Source organism: Manacus candei, unplaced genomic scaffold (genome assembly GCF_025592945.1).
Source record: "Manacus candei isolate 608988 ecotype Guabito, Panama unplaced genomic scaffold, ASM2559294v1 h1tg000056l, whole genome shotgun sequence".
Lineage (NCBI taxonomy): Eukaryota > Metazoa > Chordata > Aves > Passeriformes > Pipridae > Manacus > Manacus candei.
The window spans coordinates 6,067,167-6,089,244 of NW_026138104.1; the positions used below are offsets into that span (position 1 = coordinate 6,067,167).

Below are 22,078 nucleotides of genomic sequence, written 5' to 3' on the forward strand. Positions count from 1 at the left end.
TAAGAAAAATGGTCCTTTTTATAAACAAAAAAAAAAAAACTACTATCCCAAACCCTCTATAAAAGGTATTTCCTACACTGACCCATACATTACCATTAGAAGTTAGTTTAAAATTCTGTTTAATTAATCAGATCAATGATATTAGATTGAAAAAAAAATAAAAAAAAAAAAATTAGGATATGCAGCCAGTACCAGGAATCAGATTTAACACTTAGTCATAAAAACTTAAAGCTAAAGCAAAGTGCTCTTCTATTTCAAAAAGTAGCCCATAATCCTAATTATATCTTATATCCCAGTAGAAGATTTGTATTTCCACTGATGAAATCAAAGAATTTTAGAGTGCCAGAAATGTGTCAGTAACACAAAAATGTATTCCACAGAGAAACTCCCTCTCTGCTGCACAATCTGTTTACCTACTATTACAGTACTACACACTGTTTGCTGTCTTTGCTTCATGTTCTGGTGTCTCCTGACCACAGGGTTACAACATGCTTATCGCCACATGCTGGTTCAGCATCTATGACAGAAAAGAGTAGCAGATAGTGTGGCAGGAAGAATGTAGCAATGAACCATGGGAGTTGTGGTCTCCCGGGTTCTCAGACAATATTTGATTGTCATTGGTTAGAGGGTCACGTGACATGTTCAGGTGTGGTATTTAAACCTTGGCAGTTTGAATAAACGGTAATTCTGCTCTGGCACCTGTTCGTGTCTGAGTGGGGTTCGTGCCTTGAACAGCACCTCAAATGGCCGTCCGATAAGGGACTTCAGCAGGTTACCGGTAACCAGGAGCAGAAGCTCTGGGGAACCTGTCCGGGGGTGTCCATATCGCCAAAACCAAAAGGAAGAAAAGAAAGAATTCAGCGCGCTGGGTTACCTCTGTAAAAAGGAACAAAAAAGGAAGAAAAAAGGACCAGAAGAAAGGACAACAGAGCTTCAGCACAGAGGTAACCAAAAATTGGCGAATATGGGAGGGTGGTTTACCCGTCAGGAGGGAAATACTCCAAAAATCAAACAAACAGCTGAAGCTATCTCTCAACTTTTACAAGAACAGAGCATAACCATAGAAGAAAGTAAGTTATGGGACTTGTTATATTGGATTTCGTTGCATGAACCTGCACTACCTCTGACTGGACCTTGTCAAGTGTCATCTTGGAGGAAAATAGGGAACAAAATTATTGAAAAAGCCAGTGAGGGAGAAACAGACGCCCTCAAGAATTTGGCTACATGGAAGGACATTATGATAGCCTTGAATAAGCACTACAGAAAGGCAAATGCACCCAGGAGAGTGGACTTCCCCCCCCCTCACTCTTTTCCCCTCAACCCCCCCCCTTCAACCCCAGCCCCCCCTTCGACCGAGTGGGACAGGGGAAGAATGCACGTTGGTCAGGGGGGATGGGGGGGAGGAGGAGCCCTTGGGGGGAACAGTGCAGTGGCAGCGTGTGGTGTGGAGGAGCATGGCTTGGGGGCTGGCAGCATGACCATGGCAGCAGGGGGGGATGCTGGCTTTATACCAGCGCCCATGGCTGCAGTTGAGACCATGCCATACAGAGCAGCAAGCAGTGCTGCTGGAGCCGGGGACCGTTACAGAGCAGCGCCTAACCCTGGACTGTTACGGGACGACTGTTACACGGCAGTTGCACAGTCAACGTGCAGAAGGAGAGTGGCACCGGAGGCACCGCCATGTTGCCCCTCCCGCGCAGCGGAAGTGAGGCCGCCTCCCCCAGGTTCAAGTGTTTCGCCGGGAAGGGGGGAGAATGACTATGATGGACAAATGGACAGCGAGTCTATAGAGGACACAGAAGGAGAAACAGCTTCAGGATTGGGTAGAGGTCCCTCCATAGGTTTATGGGATAAATGCGGGGAGGAAGCATCTCGTGCGGGTGATTGGAAAGTGGTAAATGCATGCCCTGTTATACATCGACCCAGGCAAGGCCCCCAGTACCAAGCTTTATCATACGAGGTGATCAAGGATTTAAGGCAGATAATTAAAGAGAGTGGTGTCTCCTCACCATGCTGCCTTCCAGGCACTTTGCTATTCACTCAAAGCACATACTATTTTTTCTTTAACATCTGTTACTTTTTATTGTTTGTAACTAGATGTGAAAAGTTGGAAAAAATAAATCCTTTTTCAGAATTCCATAAAAAAAAAAAAAAAAAAAAAGGGGGGGGAAAGAGATATGGGTCTGTTCCCTATGTGTGTAAATCTACATTAACATTTCCTTAAAACAGGGATAATCACAAAGAAGCAATAAATGATACAACAGAACCAAAAGAAACATATAAACAGTAACCAATGCAGAACCAAAAGAAACACATAAACAGTAACCAATACAGAACCAAAAGAAACATATAAACAGTAACCAATACAGAACCAAAACTCCATGAGTCAAACACAATAAAGGGTTTAAGAGTGCATGTGTAAGGAGAGAATGAAACGGTGGCCACCGGAGTATGAATGAGAAAGTTGAGTGGACGCATGTATGTGTGTGTGAACGCAAGTACACTTTATAGCAAGACGTCTTAAACACTACTTCAAACAACAGCACGTCAGACACAACATCTACAACCCAACACATTTCCCTTTTTAATAAAAATGATGCCATTACACAAAGTCACCCTCAGATAAAAGGTTATCCACACCTACAAACCCTGGGTAATTTGAGATTGTTTGAATATTGCACGAACCAATAAAGTTGTAAACAGTTCAATAAAGGCCTTGTGACGATAGGCCCTGTTTTTTATAATTAGTTGAAATAAGATTTGTTATAATAAGAATGTTAAAAATGTATTGTTTCTCAACTTGTTAATAAAAAGAAGGGGGAGATGTGGCAGGAAGAATGTAGCAATGAACCATGGGAGTTGTGGTCTCCCGGGTTCTCAGACAATATTTGATTGTCATTGGTTAGAGGGTCACGTGACATGTTCAGGTGTGGTATTTAAACCTTGGCAGTTTGAATAAACGGTAATTCTGCTCTGGCACCTGTTCGTGTCTGAGTGGGGTTCGTGCCTTGAACAGCACCTCAAGATAGGAAAGGAGAAAAAGCACTATGTCACATCCTGAACCTTACAGTCTAAGTAAATGCAGATTGGAAAAAAAAAAAAAAAAAAAAAAAAAAACACAACCAGAAACAGTGTAGATATATGGCACCACAGTAACAGGAGCCAGTCCAGTGCAAATAGGACGTAGAAAGAATCCCTCACATACTCAGCAAGATAAAAATCAGAAGAGGTGACAGTCTTTTCCCCAGAAGACTGAAATTCATTCTGCCTCATGCAGTCCTCCCAAGCTTTGTATTATTCACATCAAGAATGATTTTTATGCCTTTGACTCATGCAGATAAAGCACATTTAAATAGTCTTCAGAGGGGAAGAAGGAACAAACAAGGAGTTGAAAAAAAAAATCACATTTAGTAGGTGAGCATGATTTACAAAATGCTACTGTGAAGGGGCTTGCAGGGAAGCAGGGCAGAGCTTTCTGCAGGCGGTCTGGGTTTATTTTAATGCACAAACCTAATCAACTATTCCAGGACTTGTCACTCAAAAGTAATAGCAAGAAGATGCCTCAGAAGCCTGCATTCTTCTTGTTCTCTCACCCCTCTCTTCAGACACGTACAGTGGATTGGGTTCAGACCCTCAGAACTGGAGAGAGGAGTATATAAATAATCAGTGCCTCGTGGCTACCTGGAAAAGTCCCATCTTTAAATTGCGGTCCAGAGTCTTCTTACAAAATCTTACAAAATCACCCATAAAGCTATAACAAGGTCTCTCTGCTTGCTATCTCATATTTCTTTCTCCTTCTCTCAGCTGAAAGAGGGTATTTTTTATCTCTGCCTCTAGATCCAAGGACTGTTTTCTCCATGACTTCTCCAACGAGCTCACTCAGGGTACCCCACGAAATCCATCAAATGTTTGCTTTAGTAATCCATCCGGTATCCTGTTCCCCTAGAGCATTCACTGTGGCAGTTAATTCCAAAGACTTCACAAAAGAAGTGCATATAAAACAAAAAGGTTTCTTTACCAAATCAAGAAAAACAGCTAATAAGAAGAATCTGACTGGAAGTTTGCTAACACATATTTTTGGAACAGAGAAGCAAAGAAAAGAAGGAAAGAAGATGAGAGAAATGGTCAAGAGGAACCTGAGAAAGGACAGGACAGAGACCAGGCACTGAATCTGAAAACAGATGAAGTTGCAAGGGAACTCTGGAGATCGTCCCATGCATCGGCCTACTCAAAACACAGTCAACCACAGCAGATTGCTCAGGACTGTGCCCAGTCCTCTTCTGAAAATCTCCAAGAATGGTCACTCCACAATCTCTCTGGGCAACCTCTGCCACTATTCAGTCATCTTCACACTGGAAATCTTTTTCCCTAGGTATAAACGTGATGTTCTGTATTTCAGTTTACACTCATCATCTCTTGCACTTTCACAGGGAAGTGCTGAGCAGAATCAGTCTGTTCTTCAACCTGAACAAAGAGGAGTATGGCCATCCTAGATGCAAACATCTGATCATAAGGATTTTTTTCCCTTTACTGAGGTTTACTCTCTTCCAAATGCTCAATACCATGATTATCCTTGCAAAAGTTGGCAGATAAAGATACAAACACAAGCATTTCCTGAGAAAGTAAGGACTCTTAAAATATAAGATTATTAGGATACTATCCTGATTCAGTTGGGTATGTCTCCTAAGAAATTATGGTACTTCTTAAAAATCAACATTTTATTAACTCTGTCTAACAAGAAAAAATGCAAGGATGTTTCTTCCTTCAGAAAAACATCCCATATACATTTTCAGTTAGCCAAGTTTCTGTAAGGAAAGTACAAGAAAATTATTTTCTCCCATATGAAAAGAAGCACTAATAGTTTCCAAGGACAGCAGCCTCAGGGTGTGTCACCAGAGACTAGGACAAGAAGGTAGAAGGACAATACTCATCATTTTGTATTAAGTTCCCAAGACTTAACAGAAAGTACATTTCCTCAAAAAGTGCTGGAGTACAAGAACACACCTTAAACATCAACCCTCCCTTTGATCTGACACTTCAATATTCTTCCTGCCAAGAACTGCTGCAGAACGTCTCTGTTTCTTTCTGCAAGTTCAACTGGAGTTGTTGCTTTTGATGTACACAGCATTGCCACAGATGAAAACTAAAGGCCATGGAGCAATTTACACTGTTTTAAAGTTAGAGAGATCAGTAGCTAAGGTACATGAAGGAAATTCCCAAGTAAACATAGCTGAGATGAGCATATTACTAACTTCTGTATTTGAGTTCATCTAGGAGAGGCAAGTGCATATAGAAAGTATCCATTCTATGCTAATGGAGTAAGAGAATGAACTAATACCTCATAGAGACAGGGACCTTTCATCAGAGAGGCATAAAGAAAAATCTTGTTTGAGACACTGGATCTCTGTCTATTTAGATGATGGAAGACCTTAAAACTCATCTTTCTTCTGTCAGGAGAAACACTGGTATGAGGAGTTCTCCATAATGGAAATCAAACTTAGATCCTCTCCCAAAATGCATTTGTTTCTCCTTCCAACTAAAGAGCTGAATGAAAGAACATGGAAGCAAAAAGCTAAAGTGGGGAAAAGCTCTGAAATAATATAATACAGAAGAAGGTCATTCTCTGGAAAGCTTTTAAATATTGTCCTTTGACTTCTTAACAACATAATTTTTCAAGTGTTTTATAAAGCCATGCACTTTCTATTGACTCATCAAGAAAACAATATTTTGGTTTTGTTTGTTTTGCTCTTGTCATGTTATGTCAATATGACACCCTGGTCAATATGAAACCCTGATGCTGACCTTAATGGATTCCTGACAGAGGACCCAGCACTGCAACTTAAAATGCTGTCAATTGCTGTTTAAATGAAAATAAAAACAGCACATATACTCATAAAATATTTAATGGTGTTTCCTTTGCCAATTCCTACTGCTTTGTTGAGCAAAACAAACAATAGTTCTAAAGCTACAGATTTTGAAAAAACACTTGGGAGTCCTGCAGTTAAACACAGGGTTGTGCCTCTTCAGAACTAAAAGCATTAAAGATGTTTACTTAGAAACTAGGAAGCAGCTATTACTGTAGAAAAGCATTTATCCTTATTCAGAAGTTAACATAATTTTTTACATTACCTAACACAGAATTTGCTCAATCCCAAATTGTCAACTGCATTGGCAGGAGGCTCAAGCAGCTCTGATGAAGACTGAAAGGTAGTAATAATGTGACTCTATCCAGCCAAGTTTGGTTTCATGTGAAAGGTTTTTCTTGAACCATGCACACACTCTTTTCTATTGCACAGCACTGAAACCTGAACAACACCAAATTATATCCCATGTATTTGTTTCAGCTGGGAGGCTTCCAACTTTCCCTGAAAAGATAGGACAATGGACCAGATCGTCAATAGGACTGATTCGGGACTGCAATTTCTCTGTCCTTACACTCTTCAAAGTATTACAGAAACTATTCAGAATTTACAGTTCTATTTTATGACAAGATTTAAATTGGATTAGGAAAAGTTTCTGGAATCTTTATTTCAGTCTTGAAATAATTTACAGGTTAGGCTACTTAACACAGTCTAGATGTGAATCAACCACAAGGAAGCAAATGATGATGAAAAACATCATGGCCTTTCTTCCAAGTAGGCAATTTTTACCCTTATAATTTAGAATCATATTTGGATCTGCAAATCTTTTGCTGACTACTAATACTGAAAAAGACACATTGTACAAATTAAGGGTTTCTGTCCATTTCCAAGTTTTGAGTAGATCCTTATCTCAAATTTTATGCCAGTGCATTGTGAACAGTTGCAGCAAGTTTATTCATAAGCTAACTCCAAGTTTCTTGTTGATACTGCTTATCCAGTCCTAGAATACAAGTTCTCAGTTTACGAATAGAGAACAATACCAGAACAAGTTTCCTTATGCTTCCAAAGTGCCATGGAAGCATGTTTTAGATAGGTTAGGGAAAGTCATTTCTCCTATATCCTCTGGAAAGAAGAGTAAAATTTTATTATTATTATTATATTATTTTTCCCCTAAACCCCAACATTTTCTGTGAAACCACTAAAAAATAGTGGGCTCAAAAATTATATTCTTTTAAATAGGTCTGTAAAAAAGTACAGTTTAGAAGTTCTTAACCTCGTGGCAGAATGATAACTCTGGTACACAGAACAGCTGAACTACAAGAAAATGAAGCAAACTCCACTCTAAAATCCACCGAAGTCAAGAGATGTACAGTCCATGAACTGTCCTCTTTCTAGGTGGCAGAATTTCAGCATGAAAGATTTTCTCTAAGTTTTATATTCAATAACTGGAATGGCAAAAGGTAAAGAATTTTTTTAAATGTATATCATGCTGATTACCATTTCTCTTTAACACTCCTTTGATTTTACCCATTAACCTCCAAAGAGGTTCCCAAACAAGAAAGCTCTTGTTGTCTACTGTCTGTTTTCTGCTACAGGTTTTTATGGCATTGACAATGATAGCTATCAATGTATAATAAGAGACTGCAACTAAAACACAATAGATAAAAAACACCATAAATATCATAAAATAAAATGCAATCAAATGTTATCAGTTGCCTTACACAGCCAGGCCAACTTCCAGCACTGCATAAAATGAAACAATATAAAAGTGATATTGGAGAGTGGAGGAGATGAGGGATTTTCAGATATTAATGAATTAATATCAACCAGAACTTCATATTATGGTAGTTAGCAAACATTGTATTTGGGTCACCTAAGTCTTCATTGCTATTTTCTTCTCTTTTTTCCCCCTTTTCTTTTTACATTTTAATTTAAATATATTTCTTATTAACTTACATAACTTTTGATTGATAATGTATTTATCACAATTGGATTACAGATTGCCTCACATATCACAGAATCACATAGAACAACAGAATATTAAAGGCTTCTAAATATTTACCAATGACAAATTCATTGTTTGTTAATCACACAGCTATTTTATGATTAAGTTTAATGCAGCCTAACAACAATGGTTTGTCTAAGGCAAATGAACCCTTTTTGGGTTGAGCTATAACATGTCAAACATTAAAAGCTATTTAGATACTGAAAATGAAGGATTTCAGTGATATCAATAGACATAGTAGCACAGTAACTAGTATAAGTGAGATCAGAAATAAAATCTTGAGTTTTGCAGTGTTATACCAATGTACAAATTTTTTCTAAAATTACACTGGAGTGCTGCTATGTACGCACAAAGAAATACTAATACTACTTTGAAAAACTACAGAGAAGTGGACTGACAGTCTAATATTAACGAGACAAAAGAAATATTTGATTTACCTGACTTTGCAATTCACTTTGTTGCTTCAGGCGAAGATTTTCTGGTGTATCAGCCACTGTAGTGAAGGACTGCTTTGGGTAATGTCTAGAAGAAGAAGAAGCACAAAGCCAAATGGTAAATATTTGCCCATGCTAGAAAGTCAAATGCATCCCAGCACTTTGTCCCACAGAATGCTGCAGAATTCTTTCATTGTTTGCTATGAAGTAGAAGTATTTACTCTAGAAATATTGTGTCAGACATGCTTTGCTGAAACAACAAGAACGAGTTCCTGTAATGAGTCTGTACCACCCATTCATCCCACCCACTGACTTCAAAGACCAATCATACAAAATTTGTTTTCAATAGAGTGAACAAAACTGTGTTTAACTGCATTGTCTTCGTATAGTGCTGAACAACGACTAAACTAAAAGCCATTAAAATTGAATTGTTTTACAGAAACCAAAGTGACATAAGAGAGTACACCCATAGTACCACAGTGTCTTAAAACCATTAGTGCAGAAACCAGAAGGATCAAGACAGGTACTTCCCAGAAAGAGAAAAGTCAATTGCTTTAATGGTAAATAGGTCAATACAGTACTGTAATATCCAGTACCAAAGGCTGTGGTATCTCAGAACTGCAATCTTTCAGGTATCTCTATTTCCATTTGAAATTTTACACCTTTACAATATATTCCAATTATTTACTTTGGCATTTTATGGTAATGTGCTCTAGGGGACCCTTGCTTGAGCAGGGAGGTTGGACTAGATGACCTTGAGTGATCTTCCAATCTCAGTCATTCTGTGATTCTGTGAACTGTAGCAATCAAACCTTACTCATTTACGGAACCACTATTTATTAATTTTCATGGATTTATCCTACAACTTTACTGTCAAACAAGAAGTTCAATTAAAGACCACAAAAAGAAGGAAATAACAAAACAAAACAGCACATCCCAAAACAGATACAACTGTATGATACAGAAACACCATAAGAAAACTGATTCTGACTAATTACTTTCCATCATTTTCTGTGTGAAACCAAAATGTTCACCTTACAACCATGTGAGGCACTCATGTCTTCAGTTACCATTCACAGCTTCCCATGTCTGCCAGCTACCACATTTGTGCCTTCAACATTTCAGAGTATAAGACAACGGGCATAGCATTTCAGACACAGTAACATTTGCAGCACAATTGCTACAGAAGGGGTAAGCAGTAAGTGTCTGAAGATTGAGGATATGAAGCATTAAACATTTCCATGTTCAAACTCTAATGTGTTCTTTCAGTAACTAGTTCAGTTGCTATAGCTTCATCATAAAATTTCTGTTCTGTGCAAAGATGATACATATTTTCATTCAGAATTGTATTTTGTTAGAAAGTTTTCTGCTTATAAGTTCAATTTCCATGAAGTGCATGGTTTCAGTAAAAAATTGTTTATCAGAAAAAAATAAAGCATTCATGAAAAATTAAGGAGGATTTCAGTTTTTAGCCAAAAGATGAATGTTTCCTTCTCAGAAATGCAAAAGCAATACTTGATGAAAAATGTTGTCTGGACTTCATGCAGTAGACTGCTCTAGGTCTGATCGCCCCCATCAGATGACAATTTGCATTGCCAGACTTCCACATGATAGCACAAAAGAGTAGACTCATGCACCAAGAGGCTGTGGAACATCCCCTCATTTATGGTGTCATTGCACAGGGAAAAGAGAGGAGAAATACAGGACAACCTAGGGATTTCAGGCTCCCAAGGAAAAATAACTGCACAGAAAGAGCAAAAAATAAACACTTTTATGGAAGAAAGATTTCCTCACAGAAGTGTAAGAATCATTCCAGGTTGGATACTAACAGATGGACAAATAACGCCCCCCTTGAGTTTATGGTGAGATACCTTCCCATCTATTATGTAAGCCACTTGTCTCAGAGAGCTCATGTCACCGAAAACTAGAAAACAAAATTTCTAGGCATGACACCCTCCAGCCTATTCTTTTGGAGTTACAGCCAAGTCTACCTTGGGGCAAGGAAATATTTCCAGAAGAGCTTCTCGGGTTTTTTTTATTTCTTTATTTCACTATCTTCTAACTATCTCACCCTTCCTTCTTCTGCATAGAGGCAAAAAACAAATGCCAGACTGGCCACAAGGATGGTCATAAGCCCTTTTTGGAAAGCAGCAATGGACAGATGGGGAAGGCAACAAGCCACCTCACAGCTAGGCATTGCTGCTATCCAAGGAAGATTGTAGCAATGGTGCATAATTCACACCTTAAAGCATTGCAGACTTCCACATAGTAGGTATGAGATATCCACAGATAACTCCTGTAGATGACAGAATCCATATCCCTAAAAACTGCATTTGTCACACGTGCAGTTAAAAATTACATTATGCACATGTTGAATGCTGAAAGCATTTCTGTAAACATTCATAGCACTGCTTTACACCATGATTACACATCATGACCCTGGTACCAAAATCACAGCAATCACCTGTGTTCATGCTTTTTAACACTGAGAACACAGAGTGTGAGCCAGCTCAGATTGGTTTTTTGGCCTGGTCCCCTTGTGAAATGAGTGGACATGGCTGAGGCAAGTGTCTCAGCCACAGACCACAGGGATGCTGTTAGCAACAGCAGCAGAGAACTACAAACCCAGGTTCCTAAATTAAACCTCTCTATTCTGAAGCACAGGGACATACACTTTGTCGCTATCATACACCACCTCTCCCTTCTGATCGTTTGCAAAAGAAATGCTTTCTTGCACAATTAGTATTCAGAAGCCCACAGATATTTCAACAGTCCAGGCAAACCACTTCAGAACCAATGTATCTGAGTTCGTTATTTATTTTAGAAGCATTAGCTCCATACTTCAAGTAAAAAACGTATACTTAGTCTTGAATAAGCACTGCTTTAGTATGCTTGAAAATACTATGTAAACTGATTTTATCAATTAAAAGTATTTATACTTGACAATGGAAGTAAACAATACACATGACAAGTGAACAAAACTGTTGAAATTTAAATCAGCCTTTAAACTGATCATATAAACAAGTTACCAAAATGTATTACAGTGATTAAAATAAGACTCATTAAACAAAATTAAATTAGCAGTGCATTCTACTATGGGTTGTCATTTTAACTGCAGTTGATTTATGAAACCACTCACATGGTATATCAAACCAGAAAGACATGGGTTTAGATACATCCCTTTTAATTTATGGAAATTCTTGCCTCAAATGCATTAAAAAGACTAGTGTTAAATTTAAATCCTATCTTCAGCTTTCCACATTTGTTTTAAGCTTACTGATAGGATGTCTTCAGGATAATTATCAGTATTTAAGATACTAAATTATGTAAAAACTAAGATAATTGTACCATTGGATACTTTTGACTGAAATAGAAGGCTGAAACACAAGTGTTAAAATTCACAAATCTTCTTTTTTAACTAACATTTTAGGGCTATACCATGTTTTGTCAACATGTTCTGAATAAGGATGAGTAACTGGATGGCAACAGCCTTTAATTCAAAAGGCTGACAGTGGTCCCTGGTAATCCGTTGCTCAGTTTCCCTTTTGTCCAAGAGGATGTCTGAGAAAGAGCCAGGAATTGGTTAAAGAGATTGATCTCATGTCAGCTATTTAATAGCAATGTCCAAAGGATTTTTTTGTTTGTTTTAAGTCTTTGTTAGTTGTCTAAGTCTACTTAGCAATATGTCTTACCACACTAATGCTATTAGGATTAATCCTGTATAAAGATCTATACAAAAAGGTCCAGAACAAATCAGGATACACAGTATGGTGTCTCTGCTGTGGGTTACTGTATTACTTGCTTCAGCTGCACAGCTTGATTAATAAATCGAACCACAACTCAGTCTCCAGCTCCTTATGAGCAAACTCCTTCACTTTTGATATTTGGAAAGAGTATTAGTAAAATCTCCAAGAATTCAGGAAAGTACCTGAAAGCTTCCTAGCTTTTCCAATGACTAAACATAGAAATTTTCCCAAATACTTGTTTAGCTGTACAGTTTTCATCAGCTTTTCCATGCTCTCAAACCAACAAAAGGGGAAAAAAACCAAAATCAAACAAACAAAAAAACACCTCATGTCCTGAGAGAATGGAATGAAGATTCAGCTTTCTCTCTTTTGGAAAAGGTCATATTCAAAGATTGAGATAGATTCAAGCATCTACTGAAATTAACTTGCTCATACCTCATGCAGACTTAACTAACATTTACAAGATGACTAAGAGATTTGTGTGTGTGTCCGTGTGTATTTTCTGACTGTAACATTAACTGTTACTGTCCACAGCTAGAGAATTATACCTTTTGTCAGATTTACTGGATTTCTATTGGGCTGTCACTCCTCTAGAATAGCTATTCAGTATTTGCCTGCAACATTAAATTTGTGATACCTTTTAACCAGAGAATGGACACAAAATACACAAATCAAAATTATTCTCCCAAGCAGAGGGTCAGCTCCATCACATATTTTCATAATAACAATCACCATCATTGGTCATCACCTTAGGCTATATTTGTCCTCTCCTAAATATTGTCTATAACTGTTTGTCTAATTAAAGCAAACTGTAAAAGATAAAGAGATTAAAAGAAAAAGGAAAAAATCACTTATTTTCAGTTGCAGTAATACAGAGTGGAACAAAATAAACCTGAAAAACAACATAATAAAATCTTACAAGAATTACAAAAACCTCTAAAAGCTAGTAAAGCTTTTTAAACGAGCACTTCAGTACAGTGTAAGCAAAAACTGCAAATTGAAATTAAATAGTAAATAATGATGTCGCAGCTTGGATGCCACCCAAGCTCACAACAACTGAAGGACAGGTAGGGAAGCTCAATCTTGGACCTGCAAGGGCCCAATCTGCTCAATGTTATCTGAGCCCACGTCAATAAACAGCACAAAAACACAGAGAAGAAACACAGGAGATCTCCAATTAAGTCTCATATATGAGACACGAGATAAAATAATTTATTCAGGATAAAGGCGACAAGATATTAAGTTGTGCTCATCTCAGAAGTGTTTAAACCAGCAGTTTGAAGAGGAACAGGGCTACTTTCATCTCCTTACCTTAAAACTGTGCCATTCACAGAAAGACATGTAAGATGCACAACAGCAGAGAAAGAAGCAGCAGGAGGGAAATCTTGCCCACAGCTGACTATTTGATTTGAAATTCGTGCTCACTTACACTTACTGCTCTGAAGCTCCGGGAGGGATTTCTCTGGGTTTTCTCTTTTGTTTTGAGCTTTCTGTGCAAGACCACTTATTTGCATGCGATTATAAAGGCTTTTGTAGGAGGAACAATGTAACTAGTGGATAATACAGCTTTGGTATGGCAGCACTTGGGCAATGAAGCGGACAAGAAATATATCACAATTCTCCAGAAATTACTCAGAAAATTACATTCCCTTTGGCTACTGGAACCTACCCCACTGCATGAAGAAAGGTACTCTGGTTGCAATTAGTTTGCTTCAGAAGATATTTTTCCATCTTCTATTTTTCAAGGAACTTACTTTTTCAGATATTTAATTTGTGTATCTGTACTTCTTATTTAAAGTCAAAGTTCCTCCCATGTGCTAGCTAAATACAAGTTCCCATTTATGAGAAAAATCCCCTAGAGAGATGAGTTTATATTGATTTGGAGGAGATTTGGTAAGCAGTAAGATCCACGAAAAAAAATGTTACAAGTAAGGATATTCCACTTGCTTGTTGGGGTAAGCCACAACATACTTGCTCCTGGAGCGAGTAAAAGGCCACATATCGCATAAAACCAGACACACATTGCACATCATTGTGTTACTAGACTTGCACTTGATACACGACTACAGAGACCCATATCTGGGGCTCCCTTCAAAAGCTAAGTTTAGGGACCACATTAAATACTGTGTATCTGGTCCCAAGACACAAGTTAGTGCCTTACTATTCTCTGCCAAAGGCTGAAAAAAACTAAGCCATTTACTGAAAAGCAGCAAAGCAGAAAATGTTTACAATTTGAATAAAATAGTGTAAAAACTGGGTAGCCAAACCTAATATCAAATTTCATGACTCTCATGATTTGAAATTCCATTCCTAAATTCTACTGTATCAAACTACTGGAGTAGTTAGCTCTGCAAATGTAAGTTATACATTGAAGAACACCTGAAATCACAGAGAGGTGGACTACACAGTAATTTTATAATCACTGGCAGAAGGCGCAGCCATGGAAAACAAGTCTAGATCTAGAAGATCTCTAATCTGCAGTACCAAATGTTAGAATTTAAAAAGACAGATTATTTTTTAAAAGTACTAAAATTTTGTAAATTTCCAATTTTTTCACAGCCTATATCCAAAAGCATTAACACTACTCAAGTGGTCAGTATTGGTTAAGTTTTAGGGAAAAGGCGTAGAGGTAACAATTGAATTACTTTGTACTTACAATACCAAGATGACCAAGAAACCTACTCCAAATACATTTTCAGACTTGCAGTGCTCCCATACTGATACTCTGATTTCAACTAAAACTGCTCCAAGCAGGGTTGGCAAAGACAGGACGAGTGCCACCAGGCCAACACTGGCACTGTCACACGGGGTAGCTGTGCACATGTTTTGGCCACCAAGGATTACTGTCTTCCTGCTTCCTCCCAACAACTGTTTCAGAATGAAAAAATGCTCCAGCTCTTAGGTGATACTAGTGTTTACCCCATTTCTTATATCTTCCTTTTGCAATGTCATATTTATTATATGCAGAAAAAATACATTGTTAAGGAGACAGGTTAGTCTTGCTTCTTGAGAAATTCAGGTCAAAACATTTTCATTTTAAAGATTTGAAAAAATATAGCAGAAGAGGGACATCGTTCATATTTAAGAAAGTTTTCATATAATAATAAGAATTGCTACAATACAGATCTCAGCAAAGTACCATCCAGATTTAGTAGAAAGATCAAAAGGAGTAAAATCTAAGCACCATAGTTGTCAAAAGTAGAACTGCTAGAATTTTCAGTGGAGCCAGGCACTCACCCTTTCAATAATTTACCTGTTCCTCAGCTATGGGATTCCAGTGCTTGGGGGAATAAAATTAATCAGTAGCAGACCAAAAACTACAGGGTAGCCCAGAGCTGTGTGCAGGAATCCATTGGCAGCACACTAACTGGTATTGACAACAGATCAAAAAGTGAGAGCCACTGAGGGAGAAGGATACACAAAAGATGCACAGAAAGTTCAGGGAAACTTGAAAGGTGGAAGCAACTGGGGCAAAACAAAGCAATAAACAAAAATCTGACTGCAACAGCAAAATCTGTCGAAGATGCTCATCACGAGTTCACCCAGAGCTCACCCAGGTTTATACATCACCTAGATACAGAAAACCTCACAGAAGTTTAAGAAAACTTTGCTTTTAAATACTTTTTAGTAATCACCAGTGGCACAACAAAAGGTTGATGACTCAATATTTCCAAATTATTTTGTTCCAGATGCTGTGATTATTATAATTTCTTTCAAAATATCCAAGAGACAAAAGTACAGGAAAAAACACAGACTGAAGCTGAGTTTCTAACTTCACTTACCAATTTACAGCAGCAGATCTAGCAGTGAAAAAACACACAGTATGACCCATAGTTCCTATGGTCTATGTTTTTTACCCCTTTAACCTCTTGCTGTCCTCTTTTAAAGATGTCAGCAAGAGCACATAGAGATAGACCATAAAAGCAATACATTTTGCACAGGTTCAAATGCTTAATCTGCCTGCTCCAATGTAGTCCTGACATGTTACATATAGACATACATACAGATATTCATCAAACCTCCACGGTTTGATGCAGGTTTGTTCAAGTTCTGTTTCATTGGGGTATAATTTATGCATATAGCAATGGCAAATTTTCTTACAAAATCCCTACATTTTTCTATTAATGATTCTACCTTCAATATATCAGTATCTAAAGCAGCATGACACTGAATTATGCACAGTTTCTAAATTCTGCTCTTACATATAATATGAAAAATGCACTCTTCCTGCACCCACCCTCCCCTCCAATTCTGGAATATTTTCAAAAAACAACTCTTATGGGAAAAAAAATTACCCTTGTAACTTTCTCTGCTTATCACAACCTATTATTTCTGTACATGACTAACTCCAAGGATTCTCATCTTACATATCAAGACTACCAGATCTTGATGGGTTTACAGCTGGAACTTTTGTAGTTTCCCTTCTTTCCAACACTGTAATTCCATCACCTGATATCTGATCATAGGTATTATAGGTATTATACATAAATCATGTCTCTATGTCTTCCTTAGGTATTAAAATATATTTGTATTCAGTGGAATGTAGACAATATGTATAGACTATAGTATTTAATAATTTCTTTACCAAAAGAAATGCCACATTACATTAAACTGCATCTTTAGGGAAATGTTGCTTAAGCTACATTACTTGTAATGTTCCTACAGTACATCTAAGCCTATTCCTATCCTTCATACACAGTAAGGTACTTTTAATAGAAAGTTATCATTACATCAGAGCAGCATTATACCTCAGCCTGCCACACTTAAAGCAAAAAACTTTCTGTGCATGTGTAGCAAGTCAAGCTGAGGAAATCTTGCCAGTAACCACATCCTATAAATGCATAAAGACTAAACCAGACAGCTTGAAAAGCTCCTAGGCAATTGGAAGCACTAAGCATGGGGATTTAAACACGACATCTAAATGCATGTCTAAATGTACGGCTTTCTGATACTAAGACTAGCCACAAGCAGAAGAGAAGTAAAATTTGAATCTATCCTAATAATGTTTTCTTCTCTGCCAGTTTTTCAAATGCAAGAAACACCACTGAAGTAAGAAGTTTAATTCTAAAATTTTTAATGTTAAAAATCTACATCAATAACATCAGAAATAAGAACAAGTGATTATCTACTGCTTACTGCTTGTATTAAGCCTTCTCCTTCCAAGAAGGTATTGACCAAAAGAATATTTGCTACTAAAAACTGAAATTCTCAGTCATTCATTCAAAATCCATTAGGCCACATAGCGCTAGATCACAGTTGTAATGAAGTTGGAGTCTTCCTGTTGCACTCTACTAAAACTGAGTGTATAAGCCAAAACCTGAGAAATTGAATATAGACTAGATTTTCTTCTAGTTCCCAGCTTCCATGTTTTCTACTTCTTAACTCTTCTGTGTAAGTTTACTAGCTTTTAATCTTCATGCTTTTCTTAATTTCTTTTGCAAAGCTATAAAGTCAAGCTTCATTGGACAATTCATTATTGCTTCCGAATTTCAAAGTTATCATTCAAGACATGGCAAATAGGACCAAGGGGACAGTAAAAAGCCACCCATAAGACCAAAATGAAGTAAGTGCTAGGAAGACATCACAGTTTTCTTGATCTCACAAAAACAACTATTTAGATGGCTATCAAGAGGGTGGGAAATCTAATACACCTAAAAGCTAAAAGGCATCTGCCAAGTCATCAGTCTACTGAGCTTGAGTCATAACTGACTGACCTCCTCCGGAGCTACAAGTGTCATCCTGCAGAGCTTAGCCAACTACATATTACTCCCTTCAGAGGCACTGTTTCTGCAACTAACTATAGAAACAGATCTCAGATACTGTAACTAGAGTAATTTGGACACTGTGAAGAAATGGGAGAGGAGACCAGAAGGGAGATGGAAACAATTCATCTCCAATGTCTTAATATTGCTACCCCTTTAACTGTAACCACAGTGTGTTAAGCAGTTGTCCTCTAAAACTGTGCCAACACCATCAACTCTAAAGAGTAAAAAAAGCACATTAAACAGAGTTATATTTACATGTGTGCTAGAGGAAAAAGGCTTTTTTGCCAAGTGGAAATTTTACTAGTTGCTTGTTCACATACTGTAAATTTTAAGCAGCTATGTTAACAGTACAGCTTTATAAACCGTCTCTCCTTTAATGTATCCATTTCTATAAAACTAGTATTAATAGGAAAAAAGTTATACCATGCAAGTATTTTATAAAAGATAGTTTATGCTAGTATTGTGTATAAGGTTTCATATAACAGCACATTTACCTATACAAAATTATTAAATGATACATTCAGCTTTTGCACACAAATGAAGAATACTCTGCTGAAAGGGTAAAAGGATGTATAAGCAAACACTGTAATTTTTAATGTAAATCCTTGGCAAAAGTCAACGTATTATTAAATTAATTTAATACAGTTCTATGTGACACTTCACAGGTCCCTCATGATGTGATGCAGGACATCATATTTCACAGAAGATCCGGTCTGTAAGTACCAAATTCTAAATCCTATGTAATCCGATCAAGACACATATTCTTTTTTATGTATTTATCATGAAAAAGCAACAGCCAGGTAACATTTTCACTAATACCCTGCATACACCTCCAGAATTTCTGCATACATTATGCCCTCCGTGCCTCCCGGACTGTTAATTATTTTGACTAGACCCAGGTGCAGTTGCCATTGCTAATTAAATGCTCCATCAGTGTTGCTACAAAGACTGTCCTCTCTCCTCTTTTCTTTCTCTCTTTTCTCCCTGCTTGAAACTATACCTCCATGTATCTTCCAATTAAGTACAGGCGTTTCTGTCACAGCTTTTAGTATTTTCTATTAAAGACTTAGGCAAATGAATGAGCTTGATGTAATTAATAGAACACGGGCTTTCTCATCACTTTCTTGGACAGAGACCTTAAATTCCATCCAAATACTGTTTCAGAGACTGAAGCAGCTGCACCGGATATCATCCAAGATGATTTCCACAAGTTTCCACAGAGAAAGTTATTCAAACCATAGAATCATAAAATCGTAGAAAGGCTTGGGTTGGAAGGGACCTTGAAGACCATCTAGTCCAACTCCACTAACATGGGCAGGGATGACATCCATTAGATCAGGTTGCTCAAGGCCACATCCAACCTAGCCTTGAACACCTCCAGGGACAGGGCATCCACAACTCCTCTGCAAACAAACAGACCTCAATAACATCTCCTGAGCTTTTCACTCCTTTAGCCTGAAGACCTCGCTGTTGATCTGCCTCTCAACAACATGAGATCAAAAGGCAAAGAAATGTTTTCCATCTCCCCCCTTGGACAGAAGAGAGCAACTGATGAATGGTTGCTGATATCCTAAGAAATCAATCCTTTAGGATATAAAATAGGCACAAACAAAATCATGTTAGTTGAATAACATATGAGAGGAATGGAAGCTATTCCCAAGCCAATTTACAAAAATGGCCTTCCCAAAGCACAAACCAAATATTTTAACAAAATGCAGAGAAAGAGCTATTTCCATGAGGTATAGAAAAATTCAGCCTGTAAGAACAGGTACATTATCACACTGCCAGATCAAATGCAAAAAGGTGAATTATGGGATAGATAGAGAAGAAAGGAAGTCACAGAACTAATTGTGAAAAGACGTGTGATATGTGTAAGATGAAATGAAAAGCTCTTGCTTCAGATCACACAGCTTAGTCATTAAATAGCACTTACACCACAGGAATACAGAAGACTCAGGAAGGTATTCATAACCATGAAAAAAAAAAGAAAGTGAAACATCCCCTAACTCTCCTCCTCATTCCTAAATGCTACAGGCCACGGATTTGTCAGATGTCACTGTCTGAGCCCCTTCTACACCTATTACTAAACTCCTGCAAACCCATCAGCTAGATCTTCCATGGCCAGAGCCCTCAGAGGGCAACTGAATCTATTCAGAATAAAACAGAATATGTGTCTTTGAGTAACAGATAAAGAGAGAGATGAAAGGAAATGCAAAGCAAACTATGTGTAGTTGCTATATTGAAGTTCACAATGACTTGCAGGAAATACAGTCACAACTGAAGCTTGCACATGAACAACTAAAACTAGTCTTATGGTTGAAAAACCATTATTTGTACTGTAAGTGCATGATCAGTACCACCATCTGTTTGCTAGCATAACAGAAAGTAAATCCATTAAACTATCATCTTAGGAAGTCAATAAATCAAGGTTGCAAGACCACAGAGATTCCTTTAAACTGATGGAGTTTATTTCAGCTGGTAAATTATTATTATTAATCAGACAGTAAAATATTTTTTTTCAAAAAAATGTTATTTCACTACAGTGCTAATGCAGTTCTTGCCAAATTTTGTTACAGTTACACATGGATTATTACTAACAAAGCCTTCAACAAGGGCAAAAATAAAATACTTATTTTATAAAAGTGAAGGAAGAAGCAATCAATAAATTATTTCATTATTTATAAGCAACTTTAACTGAATTTCCACAGAATCACTAACCTTTCCATTGGGAATTGGATTATTTTTGTTTCTTATAGATTTACTGATATGCACACAATGAGCACACAACCCTGCTGTGCTCACAGAAATGAAAAGTATGTTTCCACTAATTTTTTGCAACTCAGTGAGGAAGAAGCCTAAAGCCTCTGAAGCAGTTCACTGACTAACATCCAAGTCAGTACCAGCCAAGTCACGTGAAATCACTGGTAAAGCACATGGCTTCCTCTACAGGCCTGAAGAAATTTACACTAAAAAATATTTTAGGTTCCAAAAACTGCATTTTCTGAATATTTCAGAAACAAAAGTAGTATTTTAAAGCTTAACACGCCGTGAGCCTTTTGCCAAAACTGAACTGTGCAGCAAATGTCTCTTGGATATGTAATTATATTTCCTTTCTTGTATTGCGATTCCTCCTGGAGGCTTCATATGGATGTTTACTCTCTGATGGAAGTATACTACCAGATAGGAGCAGAGTTCCTTCTACAAATAGGTCTTAACACAAGAACAAATGCACAGAATAAAAACAGTTTCAGTATGCAAACTAGAGCATTTCCAAATGCTTAAAGCATCTCTTAAGCATTTGTTTAAAACTGCAAAACTCAGGACAGATTTAAAACACATTGCTCAAGTCTGCAGAAGAGCCCATGCTCCTTCATATGGCTGTCCTCCTGCACCAGTACACATGAGCCTCTGACTGATGGAGCTCTGTTTGCCTTTTCATCAAAACCCAGAGACATAGATATCCAAGGTGTTTAGCATTGTCACTTCACTGAGATGAAAAAGACCTCACTTGAGAAAGTTAAGGCATCTGTGGAGCACTGCAGTGGCCAACAAAAGCAAAGGGAAAACCTCTGCACACCAAAACCCAAGTTTGCTAAGAATATTATTCAAGCAAAAAGTAAAATATCTGAATGACAGTTGCCCACAACCAAGAATTGTTGAATATCCACAGTTTCACTAAAATCTAAATGGTAAAAGGTTATGGTGGAGTCCAAAATAAGTATCCGAAAAAACAATTTTCACAAGACATGATTTTTGTGGAATAAAAAGGCATCTTGGGAGAAAAAAAAATTGAGGATATACTGAATTAATCTGATTTTGTCAAAATTGTTAAAAACATACAACTTGTGCATTGCTCATCAGTAAAAGACTAAATGTTCTATTTGGATGGGAAGTTGGATATATTACAAAGAATATATTTAAAGAACAGAATTTCTGCTTTAATCAGAAATAAAATGGAACAACAAAACATAACTATTGTTGCTGCTCAGAATGTAAAATATATACCTTTCTCATGCAAATACTTCTATGTCTTTTAAGCTCTTGTTTGGTTTTTCTTTCCCTGAGTCTTTTAATATGCCTCTTAATGTCTTGTATCTTTTAAGGTTCTTCAATTTTTAATAAATAAGGTTGATACTTGGAGCTCAATCTCTGTGAGTTTCTGGCTCAGACACAGTGTCTAGTCTCCTGCTTCCCTATCAGTTATGAAAGATTGATGAGGTCCTGCCCTGAAAATCCGGTTGATTCACGAGTCTAAAACCATAGGAGC

At 37.4% G+C, this 22,078-nt stretch overlaps 1 protein-coding gene across 3 annotated transcripts in view; it reads right to left on the reverse strand.

Moving 5' to 3' along the window:
* Positions 1-22,078, reverse strand: part of NEBL (nebulette) — a 253,449-nt gene that overhangs the window by 172,506 nt on the left and 58,865 nt on the right. For all 3 annotated transcript variants that reach the window (XM_051802510.1, XM_051802506.1, XM_051802507.1), the window contains exon 3: positions 8,304-8,388. In XM_051802510.1, the coding sequence (XP_051658470.1) occupies positions 8,304-8,388 (85 nt within the window). The remainder of the gene's footprint in view (positions 1-8,303; positions 8,389-22,078) is intronic.